Source organism: Podarcis pityusensis (assembly GCF_964106645.2).
Source record: "Podarcis pityusensis genome assembly, chromosome: 2".
NCBI lineage: Eukaryota > Metazoa > Chordata > Lepidosauria > Squamata > Lacertidae > Podarcis > Podarcis pityusensis.
In genome coordinates this window covers 14,770,654-14,795,199 of record NC_138029.1, presented here as the reverse complement: position 1 = coordinate 14,795,199, position 24,546 = coordinate 14,770,654, and the positions used below count along the sequence as shown (strand labels likewise).

At 42.3% G+C, this 24,546-nt stretch overlaps 2 protein-coding genes and 1 long non-coding RNA gene across 5 annotated transcripts in view; 2 read left to right on the top strand and 1 right to left on the bottom strand.

Annotated features, from left to right (window-relative positions):
• LOC308471180 overlaps positions 1–11,930 on the bottom strand; it is a 22,336-nt gene extending 10,406 nt beyond the window's left edge. Inside the window, exon 1 of the long non-coding RNA XR_013982756.1 lies at positions 10,079–11,930. This is a non-coding gene — a long non-coding RNA (uncharacterized lncRNA). The remainder of the gene's footprint in view (positions 1–10,078) is intronic.
• The window catches only part of HOXC9 (homeobox C9), a 13,785-nt gene extending 1,341 nt beyond the window's left edge, over positions 1–12,444 (top strand). The window contains exons 1-3 of one of the 3 annotated variants that reach the window (XM_080995019.1): positions 8,597–9,165; positions 9,788–10,000; positions 11,942–12,444. In XM_080995019.1, coding sequence (XP_080851145.1) covers positions 9,099–9,165; positions 9,788–10,000; positions 11,942–12,195 — 534 coding nt within the window. In that variant the 5' untranslated portion in view covers positions 8,597–9,098 and the 3' untranslated portion in view covers positions 12,196–12,444. The other 2 variants (XM_080995018.1, XM_080995017.1) reach the window with 2 other exon arrangements.
• Positions 12,445–18,739: 6,295 nt separating this feature from the next.
• On the top strand, positions 18,740–23,375 carry HOXC8 (homeobox C8). Its single transcript, XM_080995070.1, has 2 exons — positions 18,740–19,851; positions 21,482–23,375. Exons 1-2 carry the CDS (start codon positions 19,416–19,418, stop codon positions 21,772–21,774), a joined length of 729 nt encoding a protein of 242 aa, XP_080851196.1. The 5' UTR covers positions 18,740–19,415; the 3' UTR covers positions 21,775–23,375.
• The last annotated feature ends 1,171 nt before the right edge of the window (positions 23,376–24,546 follow it).

Here is a 24,546-nt window from a genome sequence, read left to right as displayed (position 1 = left end):
CGCCCTTTCATGCCGCTGATCCGTGGTTTAGGTAGTTTCATGTTGTTGGGGTTGGCTTTTAACTCGGCAACACGAAACTGCCTTAATTACGTCAGTTAGTCTTCATCAAGGGCAATCGTCCCTTTCCCTTTTCTTCTTCTTCTTCTTCTTCTTCTCCCTCTCCTTCCCCTTCTCCGTTACTCACACGCAACGAGATCAGAGCTGAGAAACAATTTTTAAAAAAAATAAAGAAAGAAATAAAACGCAGGGAATCCAAAAGAGCAAAATGTTTCGTGCAGATTTTTTGTCATTCCAAAAATAGAAAGAGGGAGGGGGGAGACAAAAGGGGGGGCATGACTGGGTAGAAGGAAGCAGGTTCGCACTAAAGTCCCCCCCCCCTTCATCTTCCCCAAGAGTCTCCCACTCCAATTCCCTTAACCACATACGGCTACTTATGGACTTAGATGAATTTTGCCGGCTGCTATTGTTTCTGGCCGACGTTGTTGTCAAGGCGGACAAAACGGGGTCCCTCCTTGAGAATTCCTCATCGAATTATTGAGTTGGCTCAAGTTAAGGCCTCGAGAGTTGTCCGAGTGTCACCCGCGAGTGTTCCGGGTGCCCCCTCTCTCTCGTTCTTTCTGTGTCTTCCGTATGCGCTGTCTTTGGTTCTTTGGAATGCTTCAGATTTCTGAGAGGATCTAAGAGAAGAATATCTCCAAAGAATATGTGTGGTGACTGATGCTAATATATATGTGTGTGCGCGCTCAATAAACCGGCACGCTGACGGTGATTGGAAGGCTAAAATTACAGCCTAGTAACTTCTATGGCAATCTCCTGTTGCCATATCCTGGCCAGTACTCTGAGTATTAAATCAGATAAGTTATAGCATATTATGTTCCTTGAAGGTGCATTGAAGAACAAAGCAGTAAACGGGGAGCCAAGGCTCTCTCTGTCTCCTTAAGAATCCAAACAGCTCAGGTTTAAAATTTAATAGCCATTTTACATGCTAAAATCCAGGGTGGGCTATCACTTGCAAGAGCTCAAGTCACACTGTAGCTTTCTGAACATAGACTGGAATAGAATCTGCTTTATTTTCACCCAACTGAGGAGATCTGTGAAAGCTAAGTAACTGTTGACTAAAAAACATTGACTCTGCTCAGTTATGTGATTAACAAGTTGTTGCGCTGGTGGTTGATGTTGGGGTGGGGTGGTGGTGGTGGAGAATAAGGATTATTTTTTTTAAAAGGAGGGTTGGAAGGGAAAAGAATAGCTATGAGAAGATCACGGTTTCGAGATAAAGGTGTGTTGTTGTTGTTTTTGCCAATGGAGAGCATAAATGTTGATTTGAGATCAGCAATGCGAAGGTGGCAGTTCCATGAGAAAGGTGCTGTTTTGCTTTGCTTTGTTTATCTATTGCGAAAATGAATGTTGAGTTGAGATTCCTCCAGTTTTATCCTTCTGTATGAGGTTCAGGGTTATCCTCCAAGAAGTAAGGGAGAGGCATCCCCCTCCGGCTCTCAAGTAATGCGAGGAAAGCATCCTGAACAAGGAACACAAAGTCATCACATTTTCTGTAATATTTCAGAAGGAATGAATGACTCTTTTATAATATGCTGATTGTACGGTCATTATATAAGTTTCCCCTAAGCTTGATAAAGAAGGGTTATGAAGATCAGAATTGTCTTTCTAGGGAGGCAAGATGGCAGACCGTATGGCTTATCCCTCCTCCCAAATTCGGTTTCGAGTAGAAAACATTTATTTTCAAAAGAGGGCTTTCCCCCACCTTGCTGCATCTTTCATTGCAAAGTTCTTGCACTGCTTTTTAATTTTGATGCTTCAATCTCCTTAGCAAACTTTCTGTAGGAGAGATGAGAGGATCTGATGTTCCTTCGACTTAAGCTCAATCAGCTTTATAATAAGCAAGAGAGAAATTAACGTGGTGGCCTTGCAAAGGAGCTTGCATAAGAAAATAAACAGGCTGGTTTTCGGCTTTTATTAGATGACTGTCTTGGTTTATTATGTTAGATATCCGCCTTTTTAAAAGCATGCAAACGCGCTTGGCTTTGGCTCAAAGTAAACATGGTATGGACAGCGGCTATATTCGATATGCCCCTAAGGTTGGATACACACAGACATTCCTTCTGAGCTTTAAACGTTTTAATAAGCAGACGTAATACATAAATGCAAAGATTCATCCTTTGCGCTTTGTTACTGTAAATTAGTATTTCAACAGATAAATATGCCTGATCACAGAGACCATAATTATGCTCAGTAGTCCTGGGGTAATTGATTGGTCTCACTATTCATTATGTACGGGAAAGTTTCCCCTTCTCTCCATATTAACAATTCTCATATCAGCCCCTTTTTATTTTATAACAGTATGAAGAAGGGTGGTGAGGGGGGGAAAAATCTATCATGCAGTTGTGAAGTTTAATTTAACCACCAGCACCCCAATGTACAGAGGGAAGTCTAAAGTAATATATGTTTAATCGACCCAAGTCAAGAAATGTAATAAAAGTTAAATCCTCCCCTACTGTGTTTTTTCTCCTTTAAACGATACTATTAGATCTGGATGAAAGCGGAGAATTTACAGACTTAAGCATTATTGCACCGAGTTCCTTTATCTCTTATGTGAGAGCATGTGTAATTATGACGACCTCGTGCTGTTTCCTGTACATCTCTCCCTTGACAAAATATTGTTTTGCTCGTTTGCTAAAACGTGCTTGTCCTTTCTGGGGTTTGTTGTTATGCATATAAAATATTAGCAGCTTTCCAATGTGGGCTTCCAGTGCCGCTTCATTTTTCTTGTGTATGTTGCTGTTATTCTGCGTTTCACAGCAGGTGTAACTTCAAAAGGCTTCTGTCTTTGTGTTTAGACCTACATGCTGATGTTCCTCGCAATTTAATCGTTTAGTTTCTGAGAGTTTTGAAGGTGCTGGGAACGATGCAAAGATACACCCATCCACATCAGTAGATCAATACATCTGTTAGTATATCTATCAACGTATCTATTTATCCACACAACACATTAACTGGCCACAATCCAGCAACTGCACATACACCTATTGATTTCAATTATTTTCTGCGCTCATTGCCTGTGTTGGATTATATTTCTGTATAATTCGAATGTCTGCACACATATACGGTGTGTGTGCTTGCATTTCTTTTAAGTATGTGTGCATATGCATGCTCTCTGTATATGTGTATAGGTATGTTTGCATATACAGACAAGGAGTATTGAACAGGAGGTGTATATTTTTAACTGGGGGGAGCCATTAGTTTGGTAAAGTTAATTTAGTTCACCATGTTCGAATATTCCTTCAGTCTGATGGAGATTTGGAACTCTTTCATTGATATTTGTATGTGCGTATAGTTTAATCCTCAACAGCCTTCTAGTGATAAATGCAAAGGAATCTCTCCTAGATGTTATGTTTTCTTTTTCCCCACCCCCTGTATGCTTTCGCATAATTACTGCCTCATTTAAATAGTTCCTCGAAAGTCCAAAGAACGGTCCAAATTGTTTCATGGAGTACAAGGGAGGGTGGTGTGTGTCTGTGTCTGTGCGATGTTTTGTTGGCATGTGACTCTGTGTGCGCGTGGGTTTGTCAAGAGAAAGTTCTTTTTTGCTCAGCCCTAGGGGAGACTGCTGTGCCGAAGGCAGGTATAATGAGGCCTAGCAAAGGAGCTTGTGCGTGGAGCTGCAGCTTGGGGTTGGAATGCGTCCGCCTTCAGTTGAAACTTGCCCTTGTTTGTAAATGCTGCCTTCGCTGCTTAAAGTGCATCTAACACCTTCCAGTCCTAGCCGGCTCTGCAGCTCCTCGACAGCTCCTCGACAGCCGCTTTCAAAAGCAGACGACGCAACTTTGCATCCTGGAAGTAGCCTTATCTTGTGATGGATATAATTACAGCCTGTCTCGATAGAAAGGAAGACAATCGTGGTGGGGGAGGTATAGAAATATGTTGAGGTGTTGGTTTTGTGGTTATTTTCTCCAGGCACTGGGCTTGGTGAGTCTAGGCTGGCTGTCCTTCTGTATTCGCTGGATTTTGGAAATCTCTTGGCCGTGTGTGTGTTACCCCAAAGATATGGCTCAGGGGAACCAACCATTTTATGTCTCGTTTAAATGTTGTTGCCCCCTTGTTGACTCTCGAGATCCTGTATTATTATCATTTTTTCTTCTTCTTCTCCTCTCCTGTTTTTTTTTTTTTTTTAAGACACCACAACACAGTGACATAAATTGGTCCTGAGGTTTAATTGCACTTCGGAATTTATTGTCTTCTGCCTCCACCTCCAAGCACTAAGGAGTCTGGAATCCAAAGTCATAACATCTGACAAAATTCTTAGCAACAAGCAAGGAGGTTGGCTGCGGGGTGGGGGTGGGGGGGGGAGGCCATTAAACAGGTACAAACTCCTCCAGAGTAAGTTTAAATTGAATGTACAGTTTAAGCGGCCTGCTTCTTTCTGTCTTCCTTTACTCTTTACCCTGGGGTTTAATTTAAAGATCACGCCCATAGGAAATAAAGTTAAATACATAATTCCCATCAGTTTACTGGGGGGGGGGGGAGAGAGGGGAGGCTGAGGCGGGACACACAAGACCCTGACCCTTATATATTTAAGAAATCAAAAGGAAGTCTAATTTTTGCACGGTTAGAGACTTATTATTATTATTACCATCGATTATAGTGTGTGGCAGAAATTTGTTAACTTAGGAGGACATAGGATTTAGGGCTAAAGAGAATCAGGTAGCCAACATATTTATTGGCAGCATTTTCTCTGCAAGGAAAGGCTAAGCGAGAAGGTGGCGGGGAGATGAAGGGGGAAGAGGGTGACTTTAAAGCAGGACAGAAACGATCATCTCCAGGAGCAGGAGGACAAAACTGAGGCCACACCCCGATCCGAAGTGCCTCTACTTAGAAGTAAGCTTCGTTGATTTCACTGCCACTTCCTTCCCAACCAGCCTGCGGAGGATCGCAAGCCCTTCAAAGCTTGGGAAGGGAAAGGGAGGGGAGAAAAAAAAGGGGGTCTCTCCACATGGGGAAACTTCAAGGCTTGACTTTATGCTTAGTTTGCTTTCGCTTATGAAGGGCTGTCAACACTGCGACGCCTTCAGCCTACAGCTGTGGGGGCCTGCAGGGGAGGCGAAACCGGTGCGCCGGGAGTTCCCAAGAAGAGGAGAAAAGTGGATTTTTTAATCCGAACTTGACGGTGTTTATTGAACCAAGTGGAAACTCGGAGCGAAGGAATGCGATTTAAGAGACGCCGCTGGTCTGCGTGTCAAGGGTGGCGTGTTTGGTCTGCTAATTCCAGGGCCCTCGCTGGAAGTTTGTTGTTCCAAACCTCTCGTCCTCGGGTTAGCCAGCGACACTATGGGGAACTATTTATAAAAAGCTACGCGGTGGCTCGCCTGCCCCACTTCTTCACAGCTTCCTGGTGCGAATCCAGCAGCTGCTCACTCAGGAGTGTGTGTGTGTGTGTGTGTGTGTGTGTGTGGCGTTGAAGCCTTGGGTGCCTTAGGCCAGGAGTCGGTCTATGGAAAGGGAAGCGTGGAGTTATGAAGAATACGCCAAGGCAGCTAGTGAGCTAGGGCTTCTGTTGGGGGGAGCCAAGCTGGTGGGAAACTTAACGATTTAAACAGGGCTATATAGGGGTTTTAGGCGTGCAGCCATCCTTTGATGGCTGGATTCTCATTACGGAGGCCTTAAGAGGGAGATGGGAGTCGTACTGAGTTCCAGTAATCCAGTTATGTGCAGATAAAAACCGGAGAGGGGGAGAGACTCATGGACAGAAGGAGGGGGTGTTAGGTGATAGTTCTTCAAGTTTCCTTACATACACTACCAAAATGGCGGAAGTAGCCTAGAATATAATGATTTTTTAGTGTCAGGTCTATACTGAGGATCAATAAGACACCAGTCGGGGTCACTCCCCCCTCCCTCTTCATCACAAATGACGACCTAGGATTTTTATATCTACTATATAAATATATATGCATGCTGCATATATAAGTACAACTTTTCTAATGCATTTTCATCATCATCATCATTCAGCGACCCCCTTTCCATAGTTAGCTTCTTTCGTCATAAAAGAGACTGAAGAAGCAGACGTGGACCACATTACTGCAGGACTGATTGTCTTCCATCAAAGGGACACGATTTTGATAGAGAGACGTCTGTCGCTGAGACTGAGACGCTGGGCAGAACGCGTAGAAACGTAGCCATTTAATCTTCTAGGTAAAACTATACCTTTGATGCCAATATGCTCAACCTCTCCGGCTGGGATTCCATCTCCGAAAGGAGAAATGTTTCAGAACAATAATTTCTTCGCCACAAAGGTCAGCCTAAGTTTTCCCGTGTAGACAGAGCCATGGGGGTAGAAGTATCCAAACAGCAGTCTATTTCAGAGGGTCTCTGGTTATATCCTGCGGTTACGCATGCAGTTAAAAACTGATCTAATCCTTCAGTATTAAGGACATGTCTTCATTTTATCTGTAGACAAACTGCTCCCTTCCCTCGACTTCTAGTTCGACTCCCAGGCGCAGGACTCCTTGAACGAGGAAGGCATTGCACTACAAGTCCTAGACTAGGATCATTGGCTATGAACAACCTGCAACACTGGCGAAAGTTGATTTTAAAAGCGGGGGGTGGTGGTGGTTTGAAGTCCTCCTTATAAATAAAGACACCCTTGGCTGTTAGGCTTCATTTTGTGTAAACATTAAAATGCTCCATCCAAGAATATTTTAATGACCTTCCTTGTATTAAGGTTAACTACCGTGTTTACTTTTCCACGCCCTTTTCTTTTATAATCCACGATTCTTGATGTGTTAATTACATGTTAGATCTTCTGTCTTTTGGTGGGGGGGGGGCACGCCGTTGTTCTTTCTATCATTATTTTTCCTCTAAGCAGAAAGTGTATATTTGTGTGTGTGTGTGTGTGTGAGAGAGAGAGAGAGAGAGAGAGAGAGAGAGTACGTCTAAGCAAACTACTATTCCTTTGCCATATTTATTTTTGTAAAGAAAATTATATTTTCAGTGCAACCCAAGCGAACATTTCATCTTCTCGGCGCATTTCCCTGCATATTCTCCCCTCCCCTCTTCTTAATTTCTGCATAGAGGACGCCTCGAGAAAGGAATAGATGATGGCTCGGTATTAGCTTTCCTCCGAACGTTCAGAATAAGGAGAAATGAAGTCACTGGAGACTTGTGATTGACAGATAAAATGAACTCAGGAAAGGCCAAAGGACATATTATGCTCCTATAGGAATATTTCCCTTCAAGAAAGTGCTAGGCTGAAAACGGTATGAGCATAGTGGGCAGGAGATGGCTGGTTCAGGTTTCACAGCAAGACTGTTTTCAAATTTGGATTTCTTGGATACACACACACACACACACACACACAGAGGAGTACATTTCTATTTAAAGTGTGCACCTTATGAAATAAAAAACACTATTTTCTCTACATCAGCTATGGTAGGCTGGTGCACAAATGATCAAGAACTCGTGAATTAAGATGCAGTCAGGAATATTTAATCAGCTCCTTCAAGCAACTTCTCCAGAGTCTTTTTTTCAACGGGAGAGGAGGAGGAAAGGGAGAGATTTCTGCAAGGATTTGACTGTGTCTCCTTCCTTCTCCCTACTCTTCGGATTTCCCAAGCAAGGTGCCTAAAATAAACCCACTCCTGCTCTGTTTGTGTGTGTGTGTAGGGGGACCTGCACACTCTGTGTCGAGTGTAATGTCACTGATGGATACTGCATCCCTCAGGGGCACATGCCCCCTCATCTCTCCTTCTCTGCCCTCTGCCTTTCTCTCTCTCTCTGTCTCTCCCTGGAACCTCCATAACCTTCCCTGCATACACTTTTCTTGTGCCTTCCCCCCCTTTTGTTGCAAATTTACCGCACCTCCAAGCCGCCTCTGCTGATATTACATGGGAAATCTTGAGTCCTCTTTGACAATGTAAAAATAAATAAATCCATCTCTTCTTGCTGCTGCTGTTGTTGTTGTTGCTGATGTTATTGATGATGTTGCTATTCTTGTTGCAGTTTCCCCCCCCCCCGGGTGTGTGTGTGTGTGTAATCCTTTTGCAGATTTCTTCTCCCAGAACAAGCGACCAGCGCCATCCTTCCAGACTTCTATGGGCACAAGCTCTCTTACCTACTACTTACTCTCCCAAGCAAAGGTTATTATTAAAGCACATGCACATATCAAACACGTCTTCCAGTGAAGTTCTGCAGACGGTTTGGTAAACAAAAAAGTTCCAATGACATTGTTTAAATAATAAGTACAGCAATAAAACCCAAGAAATCAGACCCTACTTTAAAAAAGAAAGAAAACACCTCACACCCTGGCTTGGTCTCTGAACATGCAAAAAGTCCCTCACTCCAAGCTATGCCTTGTAAGTGAAACTTACTCGTACAGTTTTATTTAATGAACGACACATTTATGAACAATCAAATGATCCTCGTAAAAATTTTATTGAAGGACATAAAAACATCCACGGCTACTTGCCGAATAATGTAGCCTCTCAGAGAGTACAAAGATGAGAGACACCTTTTTTGTTATTATTTTCCACTCATGCTTTACAAGGTCATCTTCACCCTCCCAGAAGATAGTTATCTCGTGTGTATACACACACACACACACATACATAAATATATATATATATATACACACGCAAACTTACAAATACATGCACACTCACATACACACACATAGATATACATATACATAGAAATACCTATCTGTCTATATTTAGCTATCTATTTATATCTAGATGTAAAGTCAAAGTACATGATCCCAAGATTTCTTGCTGCTAAATAAGCTGGCGAATATGCCTCCTAGTACAAATGACAAAAGGTCCTGTAATCAGGCAAAAAAAGGGGAAAAAAATATATATAATGCTCATAGCCATTCATGGGCTGGCGCTGAAGAGGGGGTGAGCCGGCAGTGCAACTCTGCTAGGACCTTGAACCGACCCCCTCCCCCTTTAAAGATATTCCATGTAATGTATCCATTATAGAATACAAGCTGTAGAAGCAAAGAGACCAGACAGAGACAAATTGCGTCAAGAAATAGTTCCTGTGATACCTTGCTACACCAGATACCTTGCAGACTCATTAATAGCAGGGCTATGGAAAAGCCAAGTCGCAGAGCGAGCGAGCCGGCGAGCGAGGGAGTCGCCTTTCAGCTAATGGCACGTAAGAACCAACCGCTGCTAATAACTGCATTATTTCAAGAGTTTTATGAAAACCCAAGACGCATAGGCGCTATTTAAGAAAAAAAATAGTAAGAGGGGAAGGGGAAAGGGGAAAAAAAAAGACCTGCGGATTGATCTACACTGTATTTTTGGGTAAATACAATCACGTGAGAGCTGGGAGCCAATGACAAACTAGGAAAGGCTGAAAAAATAATTACCTGCCCTGATTGTTCTATGAGAAGATAAAAAGTACACATACAGTTCATACAATAATCTTATGAATGTAAAAGAGGGGGGAACAATGTCGGCTTCTGGTCCCATAAGCAACTATTATGTAGATTCCTTGATTAGTCATGAAAGCGAAGAACTGTTGGCATCAAGGTTCCCAGCTACTGGCTCTCACCCTGCAGCAGCTAGACCTTCAGGACTAGTACCGGAGTGCGCAGATTTTCCATCCTGCAGCTTTGCCCCCAAACCGGCCGTTTTTACTACTTCGTGGGCTCCCGTGCATTCCCAGTCGTCCGTGGTCTACCACCCGTACACCCACCAGCCTCACATTGGAACTGACACCAGATATATGCGCACTTGGCTGGAGCCTATCTCCGGCGCTGTCTCTTTCCCAGGTTTTCCAGCCAGCAGCCGGCACTACGGGCTTAAGCCCGACGCCTTCCACGGCCGCAGGGACTGCGGACCGGTGGATGGACGTAGTTATCCGGATTATATGTACGGATCCCCGGGAGATCTCAGGGACAGAACCCCGCAGACTATTCCCTCCCCGGAATCTGAGGCCATCGCTTCCAACAAACACAAAGAAGAAAAGACCGAATTGGACCCTAGTAAGTCGAAGTCATTCTTGTTTACAACCGGGAGGGCATTACAGCCCTCCTGCACAGTACTCAATAAAAAGAAATTACCTTGCTGTTTAGAATTCTTGGCATCCTTGCCTTGAAAACTCCAACTGGACAGGCTTAAAAACCTGACTTAGAAGATCATAAGGGCAGCTTGTAGTTTGTTTGGTTTAGGGGAAAGAGGGGCGGGAGGAGAAAGGAGTTGGGGGGGATCTCTTCTGTGGTGATGGTAATGATGATCGTTATTATTTTGTTTCCTCACTTTGGAGAATCCACTTGTTTGATAAAATATTCATAACCTCTCCCATGCCCTCCCTTCTTTGCCCTCCCTCGTTCGTACTTTTCGAGGAACGGGGTCTGGCTAGCGAAAGAGTTTGGGCATGTGCGAGGGGAAAATAGCATGGATATGCATTTATTTATTTTTTCAAAGGGAGGTCGGTAGGCATGATTCATAAAATCTTTGCATCAAGGCAAAAGAACATGCCCTGGCTGGTAGTGGTGGGAGAGAAGTAGAAAATGAGTGCAGATTATGAAAAGCGAAAGATTTGGACTATAAGAAGTGCAAATAACCAGCTATAATTTAATAAATGGAGGAGGGGGATCTTTAGAAAGAACAGTGGACCACGTACATATTTTTTTTGGTGAGGGTTATACAGTTCAACGTGCTAGGGAAAGGAGTAAAAGAATAAACGCCCTTGAACACTGACAAAAGAGCAGATCTAGGGGAACCCAAGGATTTGTGCATTGCTAGTTTAAAAAGTAATAATTCTTCTGCACAGTAAAATGTTCACTTCCTAGTGGCCATATGCCATTTAAGTGTGGGTGATTGTTTCTGGGCAATGAGGAGTCAAGGCACAGCATGCAAAATATATGCCAGGAATTAATACCTATTTGTGTGTATATTCTGGATGTCTCTGTGTGCCTTTTTGTGTTCCATATACACAGAGACGCTCACATGTACACACAGCACAATATCATACCCATGCCAGGTGTTTACAAAGCCTTCAGGCCTAACAATCTGATCAAATGCTGGTACAGTTTAATCCTGGTAACTTCTGTGTCTTTGTGCCATGTCAGCACAGAGGCAGAAGTATGTGCGCTTTGTGTGTGCATATGTGTGTATACACACACATACACAGTGCTATGGAGGGAATGCAGCTAAGGAAGTTGTTTAAGTAGCCTTGAATCAGGAGCATATTTGCTGAGTCCAAATCTCACAAAAAGAGGAAGTCTAAGTTATGACTTCCCCCTAACAACGATGGAAGGAGGTTTAGTATAAAATAAGGTGCTTTGGGATTGAGAGAGGGAAATATTTTTCTTGGACTCAGTAGACTTATCCTGGGGCATTCTCAAGATATTAAAAAAATGCCAGCAGTTCCATCAGTGGGAAGGTTATAGAGAGGGGATTGGAGAGTAATGGTTGTAAACAGAGTTTATGGGCCTGTGAAGTGGTGTGAATTTTGACTCTTTATGACTGTGTTCTTGGATTACTCCTACTAGTGTTCATGTGCAGGAGTATAGTGTTATTGTTATTATTAAACTCATTGCTCCAGTTTTTCTTTTAAACTGCAACATGCTGGAGACAATGATCGCTTAGCTGAAAACAGTATAACAGTCAGAAGCGGGATGCAAAGTTGTTCCACCAGAAATCATTGAGAACTGTCTCATTGCCGTTAACGTTGATGTGCAGTGCACCTTCACGTTCTATAAAAGAATACACACGCCCTTAAACTATCCTGAAGGTCACTTCAGATTTGATCGGATCATGCTGCCAAACGGAGGGGACTTTTTAAAAAACAAAACAAACCCCCGGAAGAAGAATAAATGGATGGACCTGGATCTGTGGGGTCCACCAATTTCAGTTAATGATATATATTTACACATACACACAAACATATGTTTAAACTGCCGAACTGTTTCTTTTTCCAGACAACCCCGTGGCAAATTGGATTCATGCGCGTTCTACAAGGAAGAAAAGATGTCCCTACACGAAGTATCAAACGCTGGAATTGGAAAAGGAGTTTTTGTTCAATATGTACCTAACACGGGACCGCCGTTATGAAGTGGCCAGGGTTCTTAATCTCACGGAGCGCCAGGTCAAAATCTGGTTTCAGAACAGGCGAATGAAAATGAAGAAAATGAACAAGGAGAAAACCGATACTAGTAAAGACCAGCAGCAGTGAAATTGGCCGAGTCTCTCCAAGCCAATGGAGAAACCGAGGCGCTGGGTCTTCCTTGGGGTTCGAAGTGTTTCTGACTTTTTTCCGTGTGCTGATGAGTGTTTAGAATTAGTTAAACACAGCAACCATTCTGGAGCAAAAAAGACATAAAAGAGTGCTTTTATAAGAAAAAAAAAATTAAAAAAAACTACGACTAAAAATAAACATTTTATTTCTTTTCAGAAAACAACAAAGTACTTGAAAAATTTTTTTTTAAAGTATTTTATTTCGTAAGTTAAATTTATCCAGTGGTTTTTTTTTTTTTTTAATAATTATTATTATTTCATGACGTCGTGGCTGCATATTTTGTACAAAAGGAAAGGAAAGGTGGGGGGAAGAAGAAGAAAGGAAAATAAGAGGGGTCAAAACAATGTTTCTGTCATCGTGTTGAACGTTTCTGGTGTACTTATTTGTGTCTTCTATGATTGTCACAGAACCGTTCTGTAATGCTGTTATGTTTTGCTATAGTAGAGCAGCTCTCTGTAAATATATACCTAACGTCACAAAAAAAAAGAGGGGAAAAAAACCAACCTTTGATAGTCGAGGTGTCTTTTTTTATTATGATGATTATCTTTTAAACTCTCTTGGAGATATCACACCTTACCCACCCACCCCGAACTTCCACATGGATTGCTGGAGTGGGAGGTAGAGAAAACCTTGCCTTGGATTCTCAAAGACATAACTTCGGAAAATACGCCCCTGGAATTAACAGTCTCGTAGAGAGAGAAAACTGTTGGAAAAATGCCCTCTTTCAGGAAGTCCGATAGGATAGTAAAATGACAGAGCTTCCGCTCACAACATACTCCCCCCCCATCTCTTTCTCTCTCTCTCTTCCCTCCCGCCCCCCAATTCCATATATCTATATCTGTATGTCTATATAGTGGTAGGCTCATAAAAAGAGACATTTGGGTAAGGGTGAGTGTGTACTGCACATTTTAGTCTAGGGTAATTAATTGTACTAATTTATGGCCTCGGGCAATCAAACTATATGTACGAGATTAAATACGTGTGAGCAGCATTTGCTCATGCAACAGTCTTACCTTTTGTTATCTATCCGAGACAAGACTATTAGAACTCTTTGGGATTATCAATTAAGTGCCAAAAATACGTTACTGTGCTGCTTGGGGGCCCAGGCATCTTATTACTTTCGGGTGTAATGTATCAAGAAAATAACAGTCAGTGGTTTGTTCGCATTAGTGCAGATGGTGAAAGGATGGGAATTAGGAGATGGTAATAGTTTACGCCAAAAGAAGTTTTTTTTTGTTTGCTTGTTTTTTTTGTTTTTTAAGGGATTAAGGAAGTGCAGTTGAGGACTGGAAGATTCTCCTTCCAGCCCCTCTGTAAAGAAACAAGTTTCTGGACAAAACGCTTTCCTTCACTTCCACAGGCTAGCAGAAGGCAAATCTGTGAGTGTTAAAAAATCAGATTGTTTGCACTGCGTAAGGACGAGTTAAGTGACACGAGGTGGATGGAGGCGGGGGGAGGCAAGGGATTTTCGTTTTCCTTTTTTTTTTTTAAAGGGTCCATTTTATCCTTCTCTACGAATGGATGTTTCCGAAGGTCCTTTCCAAAGCTTGCTAAATGAAAGACCAAGGGATAACAAATGAGGAGGCAGGAGATGTCTCAGCATAACAACTTGTTATGAGGTCCCTTTCTTTAATGAAATGAGTCCAGCACTGTTTTAATCTTTCTAATGATAAACAGATCGTTGGGGGGAGGGAGGCCGGGTAGGGAAATCGCGGCTTGGGGTTTGTCCAGCCGGATCCAACCTTCTCAAGGAACGAACGAACGAATAAATAAATAAATACAAATCTGGAAGCCATTATACCCGCTGATGTCATAAAACATTTCTTTCGCAAAGCTTCTTTCATTAGATACCGGTTTGTGGCTTTATTTATTTATTTGCTTGCTTGCTTACGAAGGCGAAAGGAGCTTTTACACACACACACACACACCCCTGATTGGCGGAAGAGAATCGCTAACAAAATCTGTTTTAGCCTTCATCCGCTGATGTTCTTCAAGGTACAACCGGGGGTGGAGGGGGGGGCAGACATTCAGGAGGAGCAAGAACATTGCTAAAAGCCAACCTTCCACCCAGTGATGACCGTTTATTATTTCCCCACTTTTTAAACTTCCCGAGCAGTAATCATGATAATAATAACGATAACTACTATGGCAATTGTTTTTAGATTTGTGCGTCTGTGGTGAGGGAGAACAAAAAGGGAACAATCTCCATAATCTCTCTCTCGCTCTCTCTTCATTTCTCTCTCTCTTTCTGTCTACCACCACCTCGGTGACAGACTTGCGGCCCACCGAGAGGCCGTTTTATTAACTTTGATCCTTCACCATGCTTGTAGAACCTTCCAGTTCCACCAGACCTCATTTTCAAGATTACTAAAGATGCAGTCTCTTTCACCTTTCTCTCTCCCTCTCCCACCTCTTCCTCCCTCCCTCACCCCACCCCTACCCTGACAGACTTCAGCAGGGCTGAACTCCCATTGGAGCTAATGGGGACGAAAAGAATGTAAGTTATGCTTCCTTTGTCTCCATAAGACTGTTGTTCTCCTCTCTCCCCCTCCCCGCCTCCCATTGCTTTCTTCTGACTTGCTTTGTGTGCGGTTTTAATGGAAGAATACAGTTATAGTTCATGTGCAAGTCTTCTGCCAAAAATCCAGGATGATGCTTGGTGTGTGTGTGTGTTTGTTTGTGTGTGTGTGTGAGTGATATATGTATGTGTGTAAACACAGACACACACATTTCAGAGTCAGATAGAGTCCTGCTCTTTGCAAGTTTACTCAAAAGTCAGCTCCCACTGAACACAATGGCGCTTGCTCTCAAGTAAAAGTGCATAGGATTGTAGCCTTAGCAGTGGAGAAGATCAAATCGTTCACTTGTCTTTCAAATTCTGTCCAGGCTTCCAGTCCAAAAGAGTCGCTTCGCCAGGCGTGGTTAGCGCATTATTTTCTAAACAAAGACAAGATTCCAGCAACACCACCTTTTTCCTGCAGATGCCTTCTTCTCTGTGAATTCTTCATATTTTTGTGTTTATGCACACTCTGTCTGTCTGTCTATCTATCTATCTATCTATCTATCTATCTATCTATCCTGTAATGTATATGTGTGTGAAACAGAAAGGGCTCTCATCTTCAGCTTAAAAAACGTCTCCTTTGTAGTCGACACAAAAAGGACAGGATACAGCAGCTTTGAAAGCAACCCATAGGTACATTTCCGCAGCCCAAAAATGCCAGTTTTACAGCTCTGTTTGTCTCACTGCTGGGTGCACTGAATAGAATTGAACAAAACAGGACCACAGAACCGGCTAGACGTCTGGCCTTAATTGTTTTATGGTTTAAATAAGGTGGGTGCTCTTCTCTTTGAAACCGGATTATTGGAATGTTTTGTCTACCAGCAACAAACAACAGACGCGCACACAGAAAAACACAGACACATACACACACCCCATTATAGCCCCCCCTTTCCTTGGCAGAGGAAGGAGAGATAGGGGGCAAGCGGGGGGGGTGCCTTTTAAAAGAGGGAGCGGCGTGAGGTGGGGGAGGTGAGCAGGAGAGATGATAGAAGCTGCTGCATTTTGCTTGCGTACGGACTGTGTGCCCATGTGCACGCGCATGTGTGCGCACTGTTGTCGTTGTTATGGTGATGGGTATTTTTAGGGTTTGTGGAGGGAGGGGGAAACATGAAAAATGGGGAAACCTGCTGCCATTATTACAACACACACACGATTATATATATAACCCCCAAAATCTGATTTCGGTCCCTTATTGACTGAATGATGGATGCAGATCTTGATCATCACATTCGATATGTTTTTATTCACCCCACATTATGTAAAATCAGATTTTGTTTCGTTTTTGTTTCCTTTTGGACATAAGTGGATGCATGTACTGGAGGGGAATGGGGGGGTTGTAAAAAGAGCGCGGTGATTGATGATGGGAGATCTTTCTCCATTTCTGTTTTGTTTTTGTTTGTTTTTTTGTAACTGAAAGGTTATGTTTTGAAGACGCGTGCCTTGGGGAGAGCTAGCGCAAGATGGCGCTGTTGCTCAATCTTAGAAGCGATTAGCTGATTTACTTACAAAGCCTGCAGTTCGCACCTTTAGGCCTCTCAGAGATTGTAAGAAAAACAGACCTCAAGAAATAAGTATATACAACGCCTCTCACCTGAGACTCCCGGCTATGGTTTGCAAAATAATGTCAATTCTGGGTTGGAGCAGAAACACGCCTTTTCTTATTTAACTGAATCTTTTAGGTAAAATAAATGTTGAAATTGGGTTTGCATAGCTCTCCACAATCATAGACGCAATACATATATGCAGTGAGAAAAGGAATATTCAGTTCATCGACAGCTTGTCAAATATATCAATCCTCTGCCAGAAAAATCTGTTTTATGTGTTTTTCTTTATTAAAGTCAAGATACAGTTGAATTAAGAAAAGCGATCACATTTTAAGTAGCAGAGGCTTTGTGTATGGAATAAGAACAGTACGTTTTGAAAATAAAGATAAAAACACAATCGGTTATACCAAGCTAGTTATGAAATATTGTAGTTCGCACGCACACACACATATACATGTAAAACTCCACCATGAACAAGAAGCTTGGCGTTTTCTATGCATCTTATATGACAAAATGATGATTTTCTTCCAATAAAAGAACAGTATCTAGCGGAATTGTATCAAAATACTTTTCAACGTGAAGATTATCGATCTCTTCTCTGCATTTTCCTCTGTTGACTCTCAGAACATCACAAACACCTCCATTTTCTTCCTTTATGCCCTGGTTCAGTTGCAAATGCTATTTTTTAATTCTTCTTAATTTTTTTAAAAAATGATCTGCATGGTGGATGATGTTGGAAAACATTTCACCAACTTTCTGCCTTCCCATCAGCTGCTTAAAAATGTTCAAGAACATGTACGGTAAAACCTGAATTTACATATCCTGACACTGAACACATTTCAGTAAGGGGAAGGTTTGGCCACTGGAATTTTAAAACTCGGAAGCAATATTGATCACTGTCCTTGAGCAAGAATCCTATTGACTCTGAGCCGTATCTGCCAATTAAGCAAAGGTCTAACCCATTCAGTTGTTACATGTGTTGGAAAGAAAGAAAGAATCTATTTATTTTATTTGGTAAGCCTTGGTTAAGTCTTGCCCTCCTCCTTTGTTGGGAGAGGGGAGAAATTACAACCTGGGGACAGACTTTTGTTGTTGAAATTAGACAAAGGAAAGTAAGAAGTAAGGCTATATAAGTTAACAAAGGTGGGGGGAGGCAAAATATGTCCATGGATTTGTTTCCAAGAGTGTTTTACGGTTTTGTACGCATTAGAACAGTTGGGATTTCCTCAATTCTGGTTTTCTCCACCCTCTGAAATTCATTTACTTGCCATTTTCTGGGGAAAGGGAGGGGGAGGGATAAAGAGAAACCCAGTAAGAGATTTTGAGAGGGGAGAAGGGGGTTGCTGATGAGTTTATGAAAGGGCCATGGGAACAGCTAATTTATAGAAGTGTGCCTGATTCTTGTCTTATTTAAGAAGCTCCCGCACCCCCCACCGCCAGCCTCGCAAAGAAAGAAAGAAACCAGCCCAGGAAATATTAATTTGCAAAGTTTAGAAGAAGGGGAAAGCTGCTGGTTTTATGCTTCTGTTTAATAGCCTGGGTTCTTTAACGCAGTCGTAAAAAAGAATGTGCAGCCCCCCCAACGGAAAGTATTCAGCCAATGGTCACTCTGGAGTGAAGAAAGTACATGGGGGGGGGCAGGAGAGATGTTTGCAATACATGGATACTACATACGACTACATGCATAAGACATGCGAACAATTACCCACCATTTGGTAAAAGCGACGGGGGTAGGTAGATACATCCTACATTTTGCCACACCAAAAAAACCCTTCACATCCTGTGGACCTTCTGCCTCCCTCCGCCCCACTTTCCCAACTACTTGGACGAGACATTTCCTGTGGGCAGGGTATAGTTATTTCCTTCAAGTGAAGCCTTCCAGTTATTTTCAGATGGGAAGATTCAACCATTGGTCCAAAGACAAAAAGAAAATATAAGCATATTATTTCTACAATCTTTATTTGTTTAAAAGGCACACACACACACACACACACACACACACACAATAATACATAGAAATGGCATTCATAGCCATCTAAGATACTCTAGGCTCCCTTATGTTCTTTCCCTCAGTCTCTCTCTCTCTGTGTTTTAAAAGAGGGGTTTGCTCTCTTTCCCCCCCCCCCTAATCATAACAGCCCCTAAGAGTGACAGACACATAAATAAGGACAGTTCCATTGCTAGAGTTGGGGAGAGGGTTGAGTTTTGGAGGGGGGGTTCCCCCTTGATTGTCATCATAATAAGGCCTCCTGAAGCTATCCGGTGTTTATTTCTGCCCCTCCCCCCAAAATTGATCCGGGTTGGCGTTTTATACCTATTACCTGTTGAAGTAACCTAAATTGACCTCGCTGGCGCATGTATTTGCTCAGATAAGTGAAGAGGCTCCGTAGCATGGGGGGGGGGAGAGACAGAAGGAGCACCTAAGGGTATTACTGCGCACCTTTCATAACCCTGCTCCATTCACTAGATATGAGGGTGTATGTGTGTGCGTGCGTGTGTTTTCTCTCTTCCCCCTATCCTCCTTCTGAGGGCTGATTATTTCACCTCCCCGTCACCCCACGAACCCCCCGATTTCCTTGTCATTTTCTTCCTAGCCTGTCTTGGTGTGGTGGATTGATGAATCCAGATCGCGTGTGAGAGCAAGCGAAAGAGAGAGAGAGAGAGAAAGAGAAAGAGAGAGAGAGAGAGAGCGCCTCACCACCGGGATTTTGAGGAATTTGCCTGTGGTGTTAAAGGGAAGGGAAGAAGTAAGAGAAACTGAGAGAGAGCTCTACCTATCGACGGATATAAGAGAAGTCAAGAGCATTAGGCATAAGCAGCCATACCCACTCAGGCACTATGAAACGTCTTTGAGAGAGCGAGAGAGCGCGCGCATTAAAAAAAAAAAAAAAAAGGCACAACCAGCCACTAACCAGGACTTTGCAGAGTCCAGAGAGAGCGAGAGCGAGAGTCCTTAGCACTGATCTCTTTATAGAATTAAAGACTTTTTTTTTTTTTTTTGGTGGTGGTTGGTGGTAAAAGGTTGGTTTCCTCCTTCCTTTCATGCGAGAGCCATGAGTTCCTACTTTGTAAATCCTCTTTTCTCCAAGTACAAAGGCGGCGAGTCTCTGGAACCAACTTACTACGATTGCAGATTTCCACAAAGTGTAAGCAGAAGCCATGCTCTCGTGTACGGTCCGGGCACCACGGCTCCCGGCTTCCAACACCCTTCACACCACGTCCAAGAGTTCTTCCACCACGGAACCTCCAGCATCTCCAACTCGGGATACCAGCAAAATCCTTGCGCCCTGGCGTGCCACGGAGACGCTTCTAAATTCTATGGATACGAAGCCCTACCCAGGCAATCGCTTTATGGTGCCCAGCAAGAGGCGGCCGTGGTACAATATCCTGACTGTAAATCCTCTTCCAACAGTAACTCTAGCGAGGGACAAGGGCATTTAAATCAAAATTCTTCTCCCAGTCTCATGTTCCCATGGATGAGACCTCACGGTTAGGACCATTTTTTTCTCCTTCCTCCTTAAATGTGTTCTTTTCTATTTAAGCAGAGAAAGAAAGAAAGGGTTTTAGGGAACGGGGGGAGGGCGGGGGGGAATCTGTATTTTGGAGAGACAGGCAAAGGCAGATAGATAAATAGTAGGGTTGGTTGCAAGAATGTTTCTTCTTCCTGTTTCGGGAGGGGGTATATATATATATATATATATATATATATATATATATAGTAAACAAGGCTGTAGCTGGCTTTAAAAGGCAATAAGGTGATTTCTGGGTTTAAATCACAATAAAGTAAAACTTTTTTAAAATAGCTTGCCTCCAGGAGAGCAGTAAGATACAGCTCCCACGAGGTTATTAGCATGTTGATAATACGCTGGGTGCCCCCCCCTAAAAATGTCATATAGCTTTCCCTAACTGCTTGACGTCTTGGGCTAAAAGGTGAGCTTTAATAATAATACAATATCGCTGCAGATCATTTGAATATTTCGAGAGATCTTTAATATTTAAAGTGTAAACTTTGAAGGGCAACTTTGTTCACAATTATTTTTTTTTAAGGAAAAGACTTAAGAACACTTAGAGATGATGGTGATGGTGGTGGTGGTGGTGATAATAATAATATTAACAACAACAATAATAATGGTGACAGTAGCAGTAACGACTCTACAAATTGCTGTATTAAAAGTAACTTTACTGAAAGGAGCAGTGCCAAAATGCCCACAGAATTCTCTAATACTCTGCTAAGCATAAGTTTCAGAAGGCTTTTTAATTCAAAACACATGAAGGCTCATTTGTTTGTTTTTAACTGGGAAATTAAAGGACAGCTTTAGCTATAACCCCCCCCCCTTCTTTAAAACACAGTTGTGTAAAGATGTCTCAGAAAGGCTTCAGATCAGACATATAACACGGAGCAGAAGATTAGAAGTTATTGTTATGAGTGACGATTCTTACTTCCAGGCAAGCCTGTAATAAAAATCTCGATAATAAAAAAATGGGGGAGGGATGGTTCTTGTTGTTTAAAAACAACAACAGCAACAGCAACAACAACAGCAATCTCGTATGTAAAAAATAACAATATATACAAACTGTGGTATTTTACTATAATTATTGTTGCTGGGTTGGCTTTGAGTGCCTTTTCAACGTTTGTATATATGTTGCTACAGCCATGCATATGGATGCCTAAATAGACACAGAAAGCAGCAGCAGAGTCCAACCCACCCACCCCCAAAAAATTAAAACTGAAAGAAACTGTAGTGGAATACCTATCCTGAGGGTTACTAAGGAAAACCGAGAAACAAGGAAGTATTTTTTTAAAAGTGCATTTGCACTAGGAAGTCAAAAGTAAATTTTGCACACAGACAGGGGAGGAGGAGGGGGAGGAATGGGTGGCAGGAGGTCTGCCTTGGAACTCCGATTCCTAAGGTAATTTTATTTCAATATATGCTTTCTTTCATTTGACTGTTGGAATGCTAGAAGGGGCTGTAGGAGGTGGGAGACAGACAGTGGCGAGGGTAGTGGGTGGGTGGGAAGTGGTCTGTTGTCATTAGGAGACATGAAGGCAGAATCAAAGCGAAGAGAAGAGACCCTAACAAGTTATTTGTTGTTGTTGTTGTTGTTGCCTGTTCAACAGCTCCCGGAAGGCGCAGTGGCAGGCAGACTTACAGCCGGTATCAGACCTTGGAGCTAGAGAAGGAGTTCCTCTTCAACCCCTATTTGACACGGAAGCGGCGTATAGAGGTCTCTCACGCCCTGGGACTGACAGAGAGGCAAGTCAAGATCTGGTTCCAGAACAGGAGGATGAAATGGAAGAAAGAGAACAACAAGGATAAACTCCCCGGAGCCAGGGACGAGGAGAAGACGGAGGAGGAAACTAACGAGGAAGAGGAAAAAGAAGAAGAGGAAAAAGAAGAAAGCAAGGACTGATCTCTCAGCTCCTTGAAGTCCTCGTTTTATGGCAGATGATAAATCGAGATGTTTACGACGGTCATTCGCTTTTATAGAGTATAGAATGGAGAGACTCACACACAACAGTAACTACCTGTCAAAAGAGTTGTAGCTCCCCCTTTTTATTGTCATAGGACTTCCCTTAGTTCCCCCCTTCCTTATAGCAGCATTTTTTAAAAATAATAATAATAATTTTAACTTTTTAAAAACAAAAACATTTCTTTTGTGTTTGGCTTCCAGTGAAATTACTATAGAACAGGATTGACTTACAGATCCAGTCCTAAACCCAGCACTATCTCTTTCCAGACGAATGGACCTCTTCGCCATCACCACCACCAGCAGTGACCCCACCCCCTTCCACTCCTTGCTTTCTTCTAGTTGTCAGCAAATACAAGGATCTTATATATTTATTTGGGATAGGAAGGACTCCTATTTCTTCTCGACCAGGTTTAACCACCTCCCCAAGTTTAATAATATAAAAGGTAAAGGGAGGGAGGGAGGGAATGTATGAAAACGCTTTATGCTTAGTCTTAACTTTAAAACAAACAAACATCCCTATCTACCTATGTGCTCTTCCATGCCAAGGTCCATTTCTTATTTTTAACTTTTAGCTGTGTCAATCAATAGCTACTAAATGACAATTTCTTCTTGGAAGATGGAGGCTTGGCACATGCCTGAAGACAGCACCACATGCTTATTAGTTATCTATGAATATATCTGTATGTTGTGTCTACCTATATACGCCCTGCGGTTTGGCAGGAAAAAGCTATAGCATTAGGCATTTTGGCTTGGAAGGAAGCCCCAGCCAAATCAATGGGACTTACGTTTGATGAAACATGCTTAGGATAGCTGTGAAGGACACGGAACCACCTAATGATTTCTCTGGGTGTTGTTTACTATATTACTCGTGTGAGCACTCGAAATTCTTAACATACTACCTAATGGGAAACCTGCAATAATCATCTATTAGCAACAAGGTGGGGGCTTACACATACTTAAAATAAAAAACAAAAAACTTGTTCGAATCATTTTAAAGAGGAGTTGTGTATTGCCCTAATGCAAGCTACTAAGTAGCAGAAAATAATAATAATAATGAAAAAGAAAAAAGAAAAAAAGAAAAATACAAAAAACACATTGTAATGTATCTTATCACTACCTATAGAAGGAGTCATGCTTTGAAAGTATTTGTAACGCGGTTTTGTTGTCGTATGTTGCTGCTTATTTTCTCTTGGAAAAAAATAATTCCCAACAACTGAAACTGCCTAGATAAGAACGCACAGTATTGTATTATTTTATTGTGCTTATAATGTAGTTTAGGACTTAAATTGCACTGAATGTATAGTTATCTATTTGTCTTGACTTATCTGTTAATGCAACATGCTCGAATTACACACACACACACTCACACACACAAAAAAACATACACACTTGTCATTGTTTTATGTAAGCCATCGTTCTCTGCGTGTTCAAAACTCTGAATGTAGCAATTTCTGCCAGAAATCCAATTCTGGCGACCGTGGATTTGTATTGTATACGTGAGTCATTACGTAAATAAACAATAAAAATTGAGGGGAAGAAAAGGATTGTGGCTTCTTAAGCAGTTTGCCAATTCTTTAAATCCACATCCACTGACTCAGGAGGTCTTGGCAGAAGCCACTGGACGATTCATACGTTCAAGTTACTTAACAGTTCAAAACCAAGACTCAGGCTTTTCACTTCCAAAGAAATGAGGCGTTACGTTAACACGTTCACAGACTAGGGTTAAAAGCCTTAAGTACGTTGGTTTGGAATGCCACGGAGACCCGTGGAACTTGGTGTCACTTAAGGATTAGCGTCAAGACAGCAACTGGGTAAACAAAGAGAGGAGGCGAAACTCCTTCCGTCATGACCATCAGTTCTCTGCTGGTGCTATGAATTCACACGAGAAGATCTCTTAGGCTGAACTCCTCAAGACGCCTACTGGGGAGTAAGTCCCATTAAATATACAGAGGCTCTCCCTGCACCTAACAGACGCGTTACAATGATTCACGCCCCACCTTCGCCTAAATTGAGCTTTGCGTTCTGTTGCTAGCCTTCAAATTTCTACCTCTACTAGTATATTACTTCTTGCTTTGCTATAAAGTATAACAATGGTTTTCTTTAGCTTCTTACGTTTTTAAAGCATATCAACAGCGACACTCTTCCTTCCACTGGCATTCATGGGGGGGGGGGGGTTCGAGTGTTTGTCCACTGAAAATGTCATAGTTCGCCATTTCACACCTAATATTTTGTGGTGTACGTGTGTGAAAGTGTGCAAAGACGGAAATAGCTGGAAGGAATCCGTGTGTCTCACGTCCCTGTCCATATCTACATTATGAAACGACTGGAAGGAGACATAATGGAGACATTAAAAGGGGGCTTTGCGATGAGCTGGTACTTATTTATTTATAAGAAATACTTTGTTCAGGAGCACAATCAGCAAACTGGAGAAACACCCTGAATATTTTTCCATCGTGTGAATGTACGCAAAACACACGTTGCTTGACAAAATAATACTGGCAAACATGTTTATTTTCTCTCTTTCTTACTCACACATGCAGAGAGATTGTGTGTGTGTGTGTGTGTGTGTGCATACACATATACAGGCACACACACAATATTGAAAGGGCGAGTAGGTATTCCTAGAATATTATTATATCTGGCCTGCGGTGAAATGGACTTCATCCCACAATGGCATTTGGTATGAAAATGGACAGGTTGTTTACACTGATA